The sequence below is a fragment of the Rhea pennata genome, chromosome 3, assembly GCF_028389875.1.
Source record: "Rhea pennata isolate bPtePen1 chromosome 3, bPtePen1.pri, whole genome shotgun sequence".
NCBI lineage: Eukaryota > Metazoa > Chordata > Aves > Rheiformes > Rheidae > Rhea > Rhea pennata.
Genome location: NC_084665.1, coordinates 59,706,543 through 59,718,632, shown reverse-complemented (window position 1 = coordinate 59,718,632; position 12,090 = coordinate 59,706,543). Strand labels below are relative to the sequence as shown.

Below are 12,090 nucleotides of genomic sequence, written 5' to 3'. Positions count from 1 at the left end.
ATGCATCTCTCTGGGCTTAGCAAAGGTAAAACAATGCAAGCATTAACAGGAAATTGTACACAAATAGTTTCACTTGAATGTGTTCTTTGAATTAGGTTTCTGAACTTTTAACTATGCTGTACGATGGGAGAATCTGAAATTAAAAGAAAAAAAGAAAGGCAGCTGACTGTCCTTGGTTTGAGCAGGAAGAGATTTTGTTTTGCAGGCAACACAGACACATGCACAGACACACACACACACACACACTTTTTCACTTTGTGTGCTTTAATTTCACTGGTAGTAACATTCTGCAAGCATATTTGTAGTGGAGCAAAATATATCACAAGATCATCCTACCAAGAAATTACGTGATAGTGTATTATAAAATCTTACTGTTGTCATCCCTGTAAAAGGTACTTGCAAAATTGATCTAGAACGTACAAAGGCACTTTAAATTCCAACCTGTGTAGCTTACATCCATGTAAATGCAGGTCTTTGTGGCTATTGCTTGTCAAAAGCACCATGTGTATGTGCAGCTACATAAGATTTCAGTTTTCTGGAGGTCTCAGGTTAAATTTAGTGCTCTTCATTGAGAGATTTAAGACTTGAGAGGGTTCCTTGGGATGCATTTTTGTTAAGAGAACAGGAGCTAGTGGCTTTAAGAATACCTTGTATTAGCACTAATGCTAATGTAGGCAGACAAGGAGCTGGATTAGCTAACAGGTGTTCAGTCCGTTTTTATTATTTCTTTATTCTCCTCAAGGCTGGTTTTCGGTTGGATCAACCAGTAGATCTATCTTGCTGCACTATGGCAGGTGAGCATGACTGAAGGGGAAGGTGAGACTGCCCTTGGCAACAGCAGAGGTGTAGATCTCTCCAAGGCAGCTGCAGCACGACTGCTGTGCTCCTTTGGCTTTGGCTAAACACGTTTTTCTCCCCCTCCCCCCCAGCTGCCTGAACTTGAGCAATTATTTAGTCAGTGTATTATTTTGCATTCAATATAATGGGGCTTTGAAAGAGTGCTCTCGCTCAGGCATGCTCTTGTGCACATGTGCATATTTGCTCTCTTTCTCTTGTTCTCCCTTTTCTTTCGTGTTCTCTCTTTGCAGCCATACCCCTGTAATATCTTTTTCAAGCTCTAGTCTTGCACGTGGCTGCGCAGGTTAATGAGTAACAAGGTAGGAATGTTTAACATAGTGTTCTTGACCACTGGCTTTAGTCTATATTTTGATGAAAGTAACTTTGATGTTTTAAATCAGGAGCGATAGGAAAATGTAACGTGCTTCTGGTTCATGAGCAGCACATAAAACCGTTTGGTTGTTTAAATAATAATCTGTTAAATATTGTAGCCCCAGTTTTGTAGAAATACTTCAGGACCCAAAAAAAAAACTGCTCAACTTTGCACTTCACCTAGTGTTGTTGTGAAGGCTTATACACTGTGTGCCATAACTGCCACACTATCAGCATTCCTATCTGTTGCAAATTGAGGCTACAGCTCAGTGGCATTTTAAATTAATGTAAGTCAGCTGCAGTCTCTACCATCTTGCCATCCTCTGCTTAGTGATCCTTTGTGCTTGCACTTAGCTGACCCTGAGGTGAGTTACTTCAGGGAGCTAAACCAGCTGAAAACTAACACTAATAAAAAGTTTTTTTTTATTATTATATATATTTTTTTGAATGGTTAGCTTGGACAAGCAGAAGTGCCACAAGAGAAGGAGCGGTAGTAGGTGGTAGGTTGTCTGTCAGGTGGTCAAGGTAGTGTCATCTCGGACAAAATCACAGCCCAAACACACACACCACACACATGTTTGGCTAATATTGATTGTTTTACCTCTCTGTCAGTGAAGAGAAATGTACAGGATGGCATGGGTGTATTTTATGGAATGGCAATTCTTCCTGTACATTAGAGCAAGAGGTTAGAAAACCAGCTTGTTTTTCAGAAGTAGAAGGTGATTTGGATGGTGGTGATCCTTTGTTCCTGGGGGGTTTACTTCTTGAGGCCAACCAGAGAGTCGCCTGCACTGATGAGCTATACACTTTCTGTTGCACTAGGCGAGCATAGTTCTGAGCCAGGTCTTTCCCTAGAGCACTCGCTGGTGTTTTAGATATCTTGGGTGGGCTCCACACAGTCTCTGGGAGACAGGAGGAGGCTTTTTTTGTGTTTAGGAGCCTCCACACTGACTGGAGAGCTTGATTGTGGTGTGCTCGTGCTAGACTGCTGGGGACACCTTTCATAGTCATAGCTGTAGTTCTTCATCTCCAGAGACTGCATTATTTGAGTCCATTTGTAATACCTAATTCTTTAGCTCTTGGTGACTTACTGAATATGTAGTTTTCCCATTTTATAAAGCTAAAGAATCTTTTTTTTCCCCCTCAGTTTCCTGAAGGTAATTGACTGGTTGATATTTGCAAAGTGTTCTGAAAATAAAAACCATCAATTTAATGGGGCATAAATTCACTCAAAAAGTTACTGGAGGAAGATGAAGGGCCAAAGTGATGTAAATGTTCATTCTGGTATTTCACTGAAACCAAGAATGAGGGCGAAATATTGAACCTGACTCAATCCACACTAAGGGAGATGCGGGAAGATACCTAGTAGTCGTCTTCTCTGTAATGTCCAGTGAGATGTGCAATTGTGGATTCCTGGAGCTGTAGGAAATGCTTGTACAGATACACAGAAGTGATGAGTTTATACGTGGCAGTGTGCAAGTACTTTAATATTGTTTATTAGTCCAAGTTTTTCCCTCTTTGTAATGCTGGAAAATTTAAGGATATCCTTTTGCTGTTGCAGCAGTGTTTATTTTCTTGGATATATCCTCTCAACCCCTACTCCTGGCTGTACTTTAACAGTACTTCCTTGCCAAGAGCTCTTGGGGGGAAGAGGGGATGCTTGTGTAATTGACACCCGCTGGGCTCTTATCCATAGGAGGTGATAGGTATTTTAAAGGCAGCTGGGTAGCTGAAACCTCCTCTTTATACTGGTATGTTTTTTGGGCAAGGATTCTATGTCACTTTCCATAACGTTTTTAGTCTGAAATATTTTAGACGTTACTATGGAGTTTTGACCATGGAAATGATAGTGGTCCATAAACAAAAAAGAGGTTGACAGTGGTCTTTATGAAGAATTACTTATATTTGGTCTGGCAATTAGAAAGCAGGTAGAAATAATGGTGTTATGCCTGATTTTTATTTTATTTTTTTTTTGGGGGGGGGGGGGAGAGGATGAGAAATCCTGTGTTTTGGGAGGGAGGACTAAGATATCCATTGACTTGTTTCTTTTCTCTTACAAATAAGTATGGAACGTGAGCCAGCAGTGTGCCTTGGCACCAAAGGTTGAAAGCATCCTGGGCCATGTGAATGGGACCACAGCCAAGAGATTGAGGGAAGTGATTATTTCCCTTTACTCAGCACTTGTTAGTCTACATCTAGAATACTATATGCAGGTTTGTGTGCTTCCCTTCCCTTCCACCCACCCAGCACAGGAAAGACGCTGACAGACTGAATTGAACTCAGCAGAAGGTCACCAAGATGGTTGAGGCTGAGGGAGCAGGGCTGATCCAGCTGGAGGGAGTTCACGATAGCCCAAAAACTGCAGGCAGCTCAGCAAGAAATCAGGGCCAGGGTCTGAATAGCAGTGCATGATGGGAGTGCAGGAGATCCTGGGCAGAAGTTAAGACGAGACAAGTCGAGACAGGGTTTAAGGGAAGAACTTTCTCACCCTGAGGCCAGTCTGGCTGTGGATCAGGCTGCCCAGAGAGGTGGTGCAGTGTCCATCCCTGGAGGTTTTCAAGATCCGAGAGGATAAAGCCCTGAGTTGACCTGACCTGAGCTCACAGCTGGCCCTGCTTTGAGCAGGGGGTTGGACTGAGACCTGTTGAGGTCCTTTCTCACCTGGGTGATGCTGTGACCCTATGTGGAGGACTTGAGAACTCTTGGAACTCCAAGTTGAATGGTGTTAAGGTTTAGTTGCTTTAGGGTTTTTTGAGGAGGGTAGGAGAAAGAACAAGATAAAACCTGGAAACTTTGAGGTTGTTCACAAGAATTTGTGGCAGCAAAAGAGCAGAGAAAGGCTGTAATTTTTTTTTTTTTTTTTTGAGAGGATTGTAGAAAGATGTTTCAATGTGAAAGAGCATTGACAGGGACTTCATTTTCAGAAAAAGTTCACTGTGGTTTTGCAGGGTGGGAGCACTCAAAAGCAAATTTACATGCACACACATGCGCGCATGCACAGCACAACAAGAAAATCCTGACATAAAAATTGAGTTACCTTTAAAAAAGGTATAGTGCTCATGATTGTCTCATTGTAAGCATATAAACTCTTATTGCTTAAAACTGCTATGTAGTGTTATTGCAGTCCATTAACTTGCACATAAATATATTACTGTAGTCAAAGAACACAGTTACTGAAAACTTGTGATCCAAATATTTATTCTTGCTGTTGATAGTGAAATTACATGTTTCCTGTAGATGTTTTTATCTCTTGCCAATTTAAACTTGTCTTTAGTTGTGAATGAAATGCAACTTTACTGTTTGTATACCACAATATAAAAAATATTTAAAGAGAAAACAGCCTTTAATTTCCTTTATTTTTTTTTTTTTTTTTTAAAAAAAGCAATTCTGTTGCTCCAGCTACTTTTGAAAGGTAAACAACATCTGATAGGACTTTGAGACTTCATTCTAATTGTAGAATGTCCTTAAATCTCATTAGCCTAAGCAAAGTTTGAGGGGATTTGGCACCCACAAAAGTATCTTTTAGTGGCTGTAGCGTGGGATAACTTGCAAAGTAATTGTATAGACAGTCTTTTCCATATCAACAAGTCCTACACTCTTCAGTTTTGAATATTCATGGAAAAAGTGAGTAGTGAAACTATTCTTTCAGTAAAAACTTAGTGAATCAAATGAAGGTAGCATTGATTTATCCTGCCAATAACCCAGACAAAAACAAACAAGCAAACAAAAGAACGAGAAAACTTCCCCTATACCAAGGGAAATAGCTAATCTGTGCAATGCCTGGCCACAGGGTGCTAAATTTCACGTGCATTCAAAATAGGAATTGAATTTCTGGAATTTATGGAAGAAATAAAAGCAGACCACCATTTCTTCCTTGGGCTGCTGAGCCTACAGATAGCTGGTTGCTGAGAAAATGTTCTGTGGGAGTATTGGTGTATATATGTGCTTACACTCTTTCCTGACTAACAGCTGCTGCTCATGGACTGATAAAGTGTACCAGGCTGTATGGACCAGAGGTCAGCCGTTCTCTTTTTATGGCTTTTGACTCTAAATCTGTATGCTGTTTATTTAGCAGTACATGAAACATTACTCAGTCTGTGTAGTCAGAAACTTAATTATTGCTTATTAAAACTGTGCTTTCAGTTTAGGCCTGATTCCCACTTTCTTCCTACTTAAATGCAACAGGAACATCACAAAAAGATTTCCTGTCTTTTCTTGAAGCTAAAGCATTGAAAGGTAATAACAACTTAAAGATTAAGGGCATACACTTTCTAAGGCCTTGATATTTCCTTTAAAGACCAATTTTCTTGGGCAGTTTCTCTGATTAGGCTTGAGAACTTTTCTCAAAGTTTTATGCAACCTATATCTTCCCCCCACCCCACCCCAAGAGAAGGGTAAAATGTGGACAGATTCTCAAATTCTTAATTCCAAATGAGTTTTTAGCTTGTGGTATGATGAATGGGATCTTGATACGGAGATTTATCAAACTTTAAAATATTTCTTGCAGAACTATGGCCTTGAAACAGACAACATGAAGAACTTGGTTCTCAAACTGCGAGCATCATCCAATAATCTGCAGAATTACATCAGCAGCCGAAGAAAAAGTTCAAATTATGATGGGAATACCTCGCGCAAGCCCCCCAATGAATTCCTTACTTCAGTGGTAGAGCTTATTGGTGCTGCTAAAGCCTTGCTTGCATGGCTGGACAGGTAATAAAGACTTTATATTTTCATTTACTACTATAATGAATTATTTTTCCATGCCAGGAAGTTTCTAGCTGCTAAGATATCTAGGGTATCTACTCCTATGCTTTCACCTTTGCTAGAACCGATGAAATGGTTAAGATTGCATCTGAGCTGGTGTTTATAAAGGGAATTGTCCCATCAGGGGAGATGTTCTGTTTTCAAGGCATGTTACTAACATGCACGACTTCTTCCTCTCCCATTCTCACCTTCTAAATCAGTTGTCATCAGCAGATCCCATTTAAAAGAATTTTTAATGTTTTACTGAAATTCGGGTCTTAGCTCCATTATTTGAAAAACTGAGCAGCAGAAGAGACTCCCTCTGCTTTTTTTTTTTTTTTTTTTTTTTCCTCCCTCCCCTCCTGGCAAGAGCAGGAGCTATTTTGTGACAGCTGCAGCGGAAGCAAGCAGGCAACAGTGTTGGTAGTGTTGTGGCCGTGATGCTGGACAGGATAATGGGTGAACGTAAATTCTCAAGCGCTTTGCCAGCTTTCCTGAGAAGAAAGGTTAGGAGTAGAGGAGGAGTCCTGCATGAGGACTGTCAGCAAGGAGAGCTTTTATCCTGCAATAGTGCTATTTTCCAGCTAAGAATTGGTTCTGTTTCTTGGCAATGACATTTAACAACTCGTGCCTCTCACCTAGTCCTCTCCTGTACCCTGTTGCCGGCAGCTTACCCTAGAATTTTGTCTTGTTACAGGGCCCCATTCACAGGTATAGCTGACTTTTCCTCAATGAAGAACAGAATCATTCAACTTTGCTTGGATCTCACTACTACTGTTCAGAAGGTCAGCTGACTACTTTTCCCCTTTGCTTTCCAGAAGGGAAGGAAGGTGGGTGTTGGGGAAGTAGTTGTGCTAACTGTGTGCAGAGTATGAATTGGAAGACAGATCCGGAACTGTCAGCTTTCTTCAAAGCTTGAACAAGCTTGTGAAGGTCTGTTGCACTCTCCTCATTTTTCTAAGGTTGGGGTTTTTGTTCATTTAGTTTCAATTTTGCTATTGCTGACCGCATCTGCAGTGACTGCTGTTTCATGTTTTCTTGAGCTTTAATGGGAAGATGCTTACGCTTTTGAAATAGTTGCTCTGCGTTTGAAAATTATTCAGCTCCAAATAACGTTACTAGTGTTAATTTTAATAAATAAAACTACAATCTGAATGACTCCATTGGCTACTATATCTATAGTCTAATACTTTTCGGTTCTTTTTGTTCCATATGTACTATTGTAGCCTTCAGACGGGAAATGCTGCATGTAATGTAAGGAGCTGCTGCCTTTATGATATGAATCCTAGTTGCATTCCTGCTGCCTGGCAATGTGAGACCCTGGCGCTGTGTTTCAAAACTTTCTATTTTTCAGCTGTATGATGAATACTTAGTTTGGGAATAGCTAAAAGGGTGCGTAGCACCTGTGTGACTCTTGGCAAACTGTCATTTTGTTCTTGTTTTAATACTGCTTGGCTTCTAAACTGTTCTGACCATATGCCATTGTTTTGATGGAGCACCACTATATGCATACTTCAGCTCCTGCAGAGTTTGCTCAAAACTATCAATTCATGGCCATATAGTTGTTAAAACTTTGAAGAAACATGTCCTGTGAAGTAGGTGATTCACTGCCTTTTTTGGGGGGATGATATCAAAGGACAGAGAAGTCCTGTGTGTTGTAATTGTGGTGACACCCAGTTATACACATTGGATTGTGAAAGAATAGTAACTGGACACTATAACTTTAAAGGCACACAGGTTCGGCTTGCTGTTGATTGCCTGTCTTCCTTGGGCACTGCATGCGCAGTTGTAAAAGTCAGTGATTTACTGTTACAGATTTGCAGATTGTGAAGTAGAGCAGTAAGTTTTTCCAGTACCGGATGGTATTCACCCAAGAGCTGTACAGGAACTGAGATATGAAATTACTGAACTACGTTAATAAAACTACTAAAAATGGTGTCTAATCTGTCAGTTAAATCAGCCTTTGATGGCAAAGGAATGGAAGTTGGCAAATACAACCCTAGCCTTTTATAAAAGCATCAGAGTACTTCTCTACCGATTTGATATGAGCTATAATAGAGAAGGGAATTGTATATGAAGGAAAAAAATATTCATGGAGAAGAGTCAGCACTATTTCATACTGGGATACTGCAAATGAATTCGTTATGTGAAAATCCACCCACATGGAAAAGAGAGACTGGTTGATAAAACTTTAGGTGCATTTTTAGATATCAAAAGCTTTTAAGTCTTATTAAGAAATATAGTGTAGGAGTAAATGGTCAGCTCTCACAATGGAGAAGAGAGAGCGATATGGCTTTCGTGAGACCTCTGCTGCTCTGCATAATCATAAATGATGTGTAGAAAGGAATGAATAATAAGGTCAGACTGGAAGGCAGTAAGATTCCAGTTCACTTCAGTCCAGGTGCATGGATGCAAGGAACACAGTCCACTCTTTCTTACAGTTTTATGGCAAACTTTGCAGATAAAATAGTAACCAGTGTAGATGAAACTGAAGAAGCGCAGAAGGGTCTTGCAGTTAAGTAAGTGGACTACATGGTGATAGATGACATTCCATACTGATCAATACAGATAAGTTTAGCAGAGAAGAATAATGCTGATTCACAGTGGTGAAATCTAAATTTCGTATTAGTGTTTAGGAAAGATGTTGAAGCTTTTTTGTGGTAGGCCGTAGAAAATGTGACATCAGTCCTTAGCGGTTATCGTGACCGTGAATAGGTTGTTAAAAATTATTATGAAAACATAGCTGTGCTATTTTATATATCCTCAGTGTGTCTGTATTTGGAGGATTGTATGTTTTTCTGGTCATCTTATAAAGCACAATATAGAGCTAGAAAAGGAACAGAAAAGAGGTCAAGAATGATCAGAGGTATGGAACAGCTTCAGTTTTCAATTCACTGCTCCTAAACGTTTATCTCAGATAGTTGTACGGACTGAGATGTTACTGACCAGTATCTTGGAATTTCAGGTAGTTTAAATGCTTGGGCTTTTTTTTTTCCTCACACCTTCTAAATACTGTAAATCTTGTTTCATTATTTATCTACTGTTTAACTTTCTAATTGGGAATCTAATGCAATTCTCTAGTTCAGCTGTTCTTACAGAGAACAATGACTGCTTCTGTATTCTGTTAAATGAACTTGTGTCAGTTCAAAGACTTTTGTACCTGAGCTGTGTAAATAATGCAGTCCCCTGGCCTTCATGAATGTCATTAATAGCATATTTTAAAAATCACTTATGCTACTTTGACAAATATATTTTAAATCCATTTTGATGCCTTGAATAGAAGGAGCACCTGAATCAGTGTTTATAATGTGTAGGGCAAACCTCTGTGCCTTGCCTTCTTAAAGTTTCACTGTGCCTGGCTCTGCTTTTCTGCAAAAGTCTGCAGCTGTAATTGAATGCCGTGTTCCCTTAGTTTTAAAGGTTTATTACTACTTTCTAGCATGTCCAGAAAATTGTTGTTTAACAGTACACTTGAGCCCTACCAGGTGAAACTAATCTGATTAACCCCTGCAGCATGAGCAGTCTATTTCAGATCAAGGCTAAAATGTTTTTTGTTTTGTTTTAGGATTGCACTGTGGCTGATATGGAAGATAAAGTTCAAACTGTAGTAAGTATCCATTTCTGTGGAAATTCAGCTTCATGCATTCGCACTGATTTCAGTGGCTTCTACACTAATTATACTGATAACATGGTACAATCCATATGCATCAATCAAGTTAAACATCTCTGGGTTGTTCTATGAATAATTTTTACTGTAGAAGAAATTAATGAAATTTTGTGAATCAGTAGGTAGCATGCGTACAGCATGAGGTCAGGTATTCCTTAAACTTTCATTGCATAACTACTTTTTTCAAGAGAATGCAGACTTCAGATTTTAAAGGGAGGATAGTATTGTAGAATGATAGTAGACTAAATAAACCAGTTTGCCTGTGATATGCATCACGAGACATTTAGTGCCTTAATAAGCAGCTACTGTGCCTTATTTTGAGTCATCTTCTAAAAGAACCATCCTGCCTGCAGAACTAAAATTCTATGTCTAACTGTACTTGAGCCTGAAAGATTTAAGTTTTCAAAATTGTTTGAACCAGCCTTGTGACCAAATGAAGAACGTAATGGAATGCTTTTTGTATTTTGTAACAGTTAATCATCGCTTCCTGCTTTTGACATGAACCAGGCTGTGCTCTTTGATAAGGCCTTCCGCTAGGTCATAGATGCTTAGGAATTTAGTAGCACAATAACTAAAAATAATTTGGTCCATAAATAATGAGATCACGTAAAAGGGAGTTTTTTGCTGCTTGCTTCTTTCCTTTTATGCACACCCACTCTGGAATAGGAATTGTTGTTTGGAATTCCCTTGTTTGAGCAGTTCCTCGTATTCACACTTAAGCATTGTTTTGATTTATTTTATTGCTGCTCTACAAATCTGATTTAAAACAAAACAAAAAGAACGGTTGGAACTATTGTTTCCAGGGACCATTGTGATCCCAAAGAACTGTCTTCCTACAAGACAGCTTCCCCCACCCACACTGCTGCTTAATTACGGATCTGTATTGAGCAAAGAATTCTAATCCCCTTGTGAATGTGGCTTACCTTGCTGGTTCCCAAATAGATTATAAGTAACTAGTCTACTGTGTAGTAAACCTTCCTCCCCTCTCCTTTTCGGTTTTGTAAGCTACTTTGAGTTCAAGTATTATTTCAGTTTACGTCAAGACCCAAAACACAGTGGGGCACTGGTGAAATTTGTGAGTTTAGAGAAGCCACAGATTTTTCAACTACAACATTTATTCTAAGTAATTAGCCATTCTGATGCTTAAAAGTTTTTAAAAGACAAATCCCTTCTCCCTTTAACTTTACTTATACACACAAAGGTCAGAATTTGTCTTTAGTTAAAATGCTGGCTTAGGATCAATTATGTTTTGGTCAAAAGGAAATACGAACCTTGCCTGCGTAAGCATTCCAGAAGAGGTCAGCTCAGAGGCACGAAGGAGAGAAGTAATTCTGAAACGCTTAAATATGAGATGTCTTATCTTATACTGTAGAACTTTGTGCATGTAAGTTGGTGGTCAGCACTGTCATTTTTAATGACCCATAGCCTACTTTATTCTCATAATAAAAATAAAGAACACTATGAAAAAGTGCTAGTTGTTGCCAGAAGGAGTCATCAAAGTATTTGATTATTTTAATGGATTATGTTTGGGCAAAGAAAACTCCAAACCCAATTTTTTTGCTGTGTTGTGTGTTGGATTTTTCTTTTTAAACACAGTACGTGCTGTCACCAGTCAGTGAGTTGACACCAGTGGAATAGGATTATCTGTCCTGTAGGAAGATAAGCATGCTGTAGATGAGATCTGTACAAATGAATCTTCTCTTTCACTGATTTTTAACTTCGCTGTACTAGTGGATCAAGTTTTAGAATCAGTTTCCTTTCCGTTATTGAAAAACAAAAGAGGAAGAAGCTGGAAGAGAACTTCTGAAACCCTTTTTTGTGTGTTTTCATTGTAGTCGAAGACTTTAAATGGAATCTGTGATAAAGCCATCCGATCAACTACAGACCCGTTGATGAGCCAGTGTGCTTGCCTGGAAGAGGTTCATTTAACTAACATTAAACCTGGGGAAGGCCTGGTAAGGACCAGTCTTGAGTGTCCTGATGTGCCCAGTGTTAGTAGATACTCCTGCAAGCTGCTGCATACATAAGTATAGCTGTATATTTCAGAACCATGAACATCCTGTAGGGAATAGCAAGAGGCATGGGGAGGAACCCCGAAGGATAAATATCAGTGTATCAGGGAGTGGGAGGGAGTTTGTGTTTTTGAAGGACACATTTTTATTTTTGTTTATAGCAAGATTGAAGAATTTGTGGGGGTTTGAGGTTTGTTGTTAGCAGGAATATGCGAAAATCTTTTAACTGTTCAGTGGCTGTGTATTGGATGTATTAACATTACTGAATCTGATTTATTCAGTACATTCTACTTGGCTGAGAGCTGGTTATGAGAAAATGAGATTAAAATCCTGCTGAAATTTCTATCTGGGGAATTAACATGTTAGACTGTCTTAGAGGCAATTTCAATTCTTAAGTGCATTTGTATTTATTAAAAAAAAAAAAACAAACACTTTTAAAAGTAGCTTTACAGCCTTACT

The 12,090-nt window shown here is 39.2% G+C and overlaps 1 protein-coding gene across 3 annotated transcripts in view; it reads left to right on the top strand.

Annotated features, from left to right (window-relative positions):
• CNKSR3 (CNKSR family member 3) overlaps positions 1-12,090 on the top strand; it is a 58,243-nt gene that overhangs the window by 32,003 nt on the left and 14,150 nt on the right. The window contains exons 3-6 of one of the 3 annotated variants that reach the window (XM_062572399.1): positions 5,717-5,919; positions 6,650-6,737; positions 9,518-9,559; positions 11,455-11,574. In XM_062572399.1, the coding sequence (XP_062428383.1) occupies positions 5,717-5,919; positions 6,650-6,737; positions 9,518-9,559; positions 11,455-11,574 (453 nt within the window). The other 2 variants (XM_062572401.1, XM_062572400.1) reach the window with 2 other exon arrangements.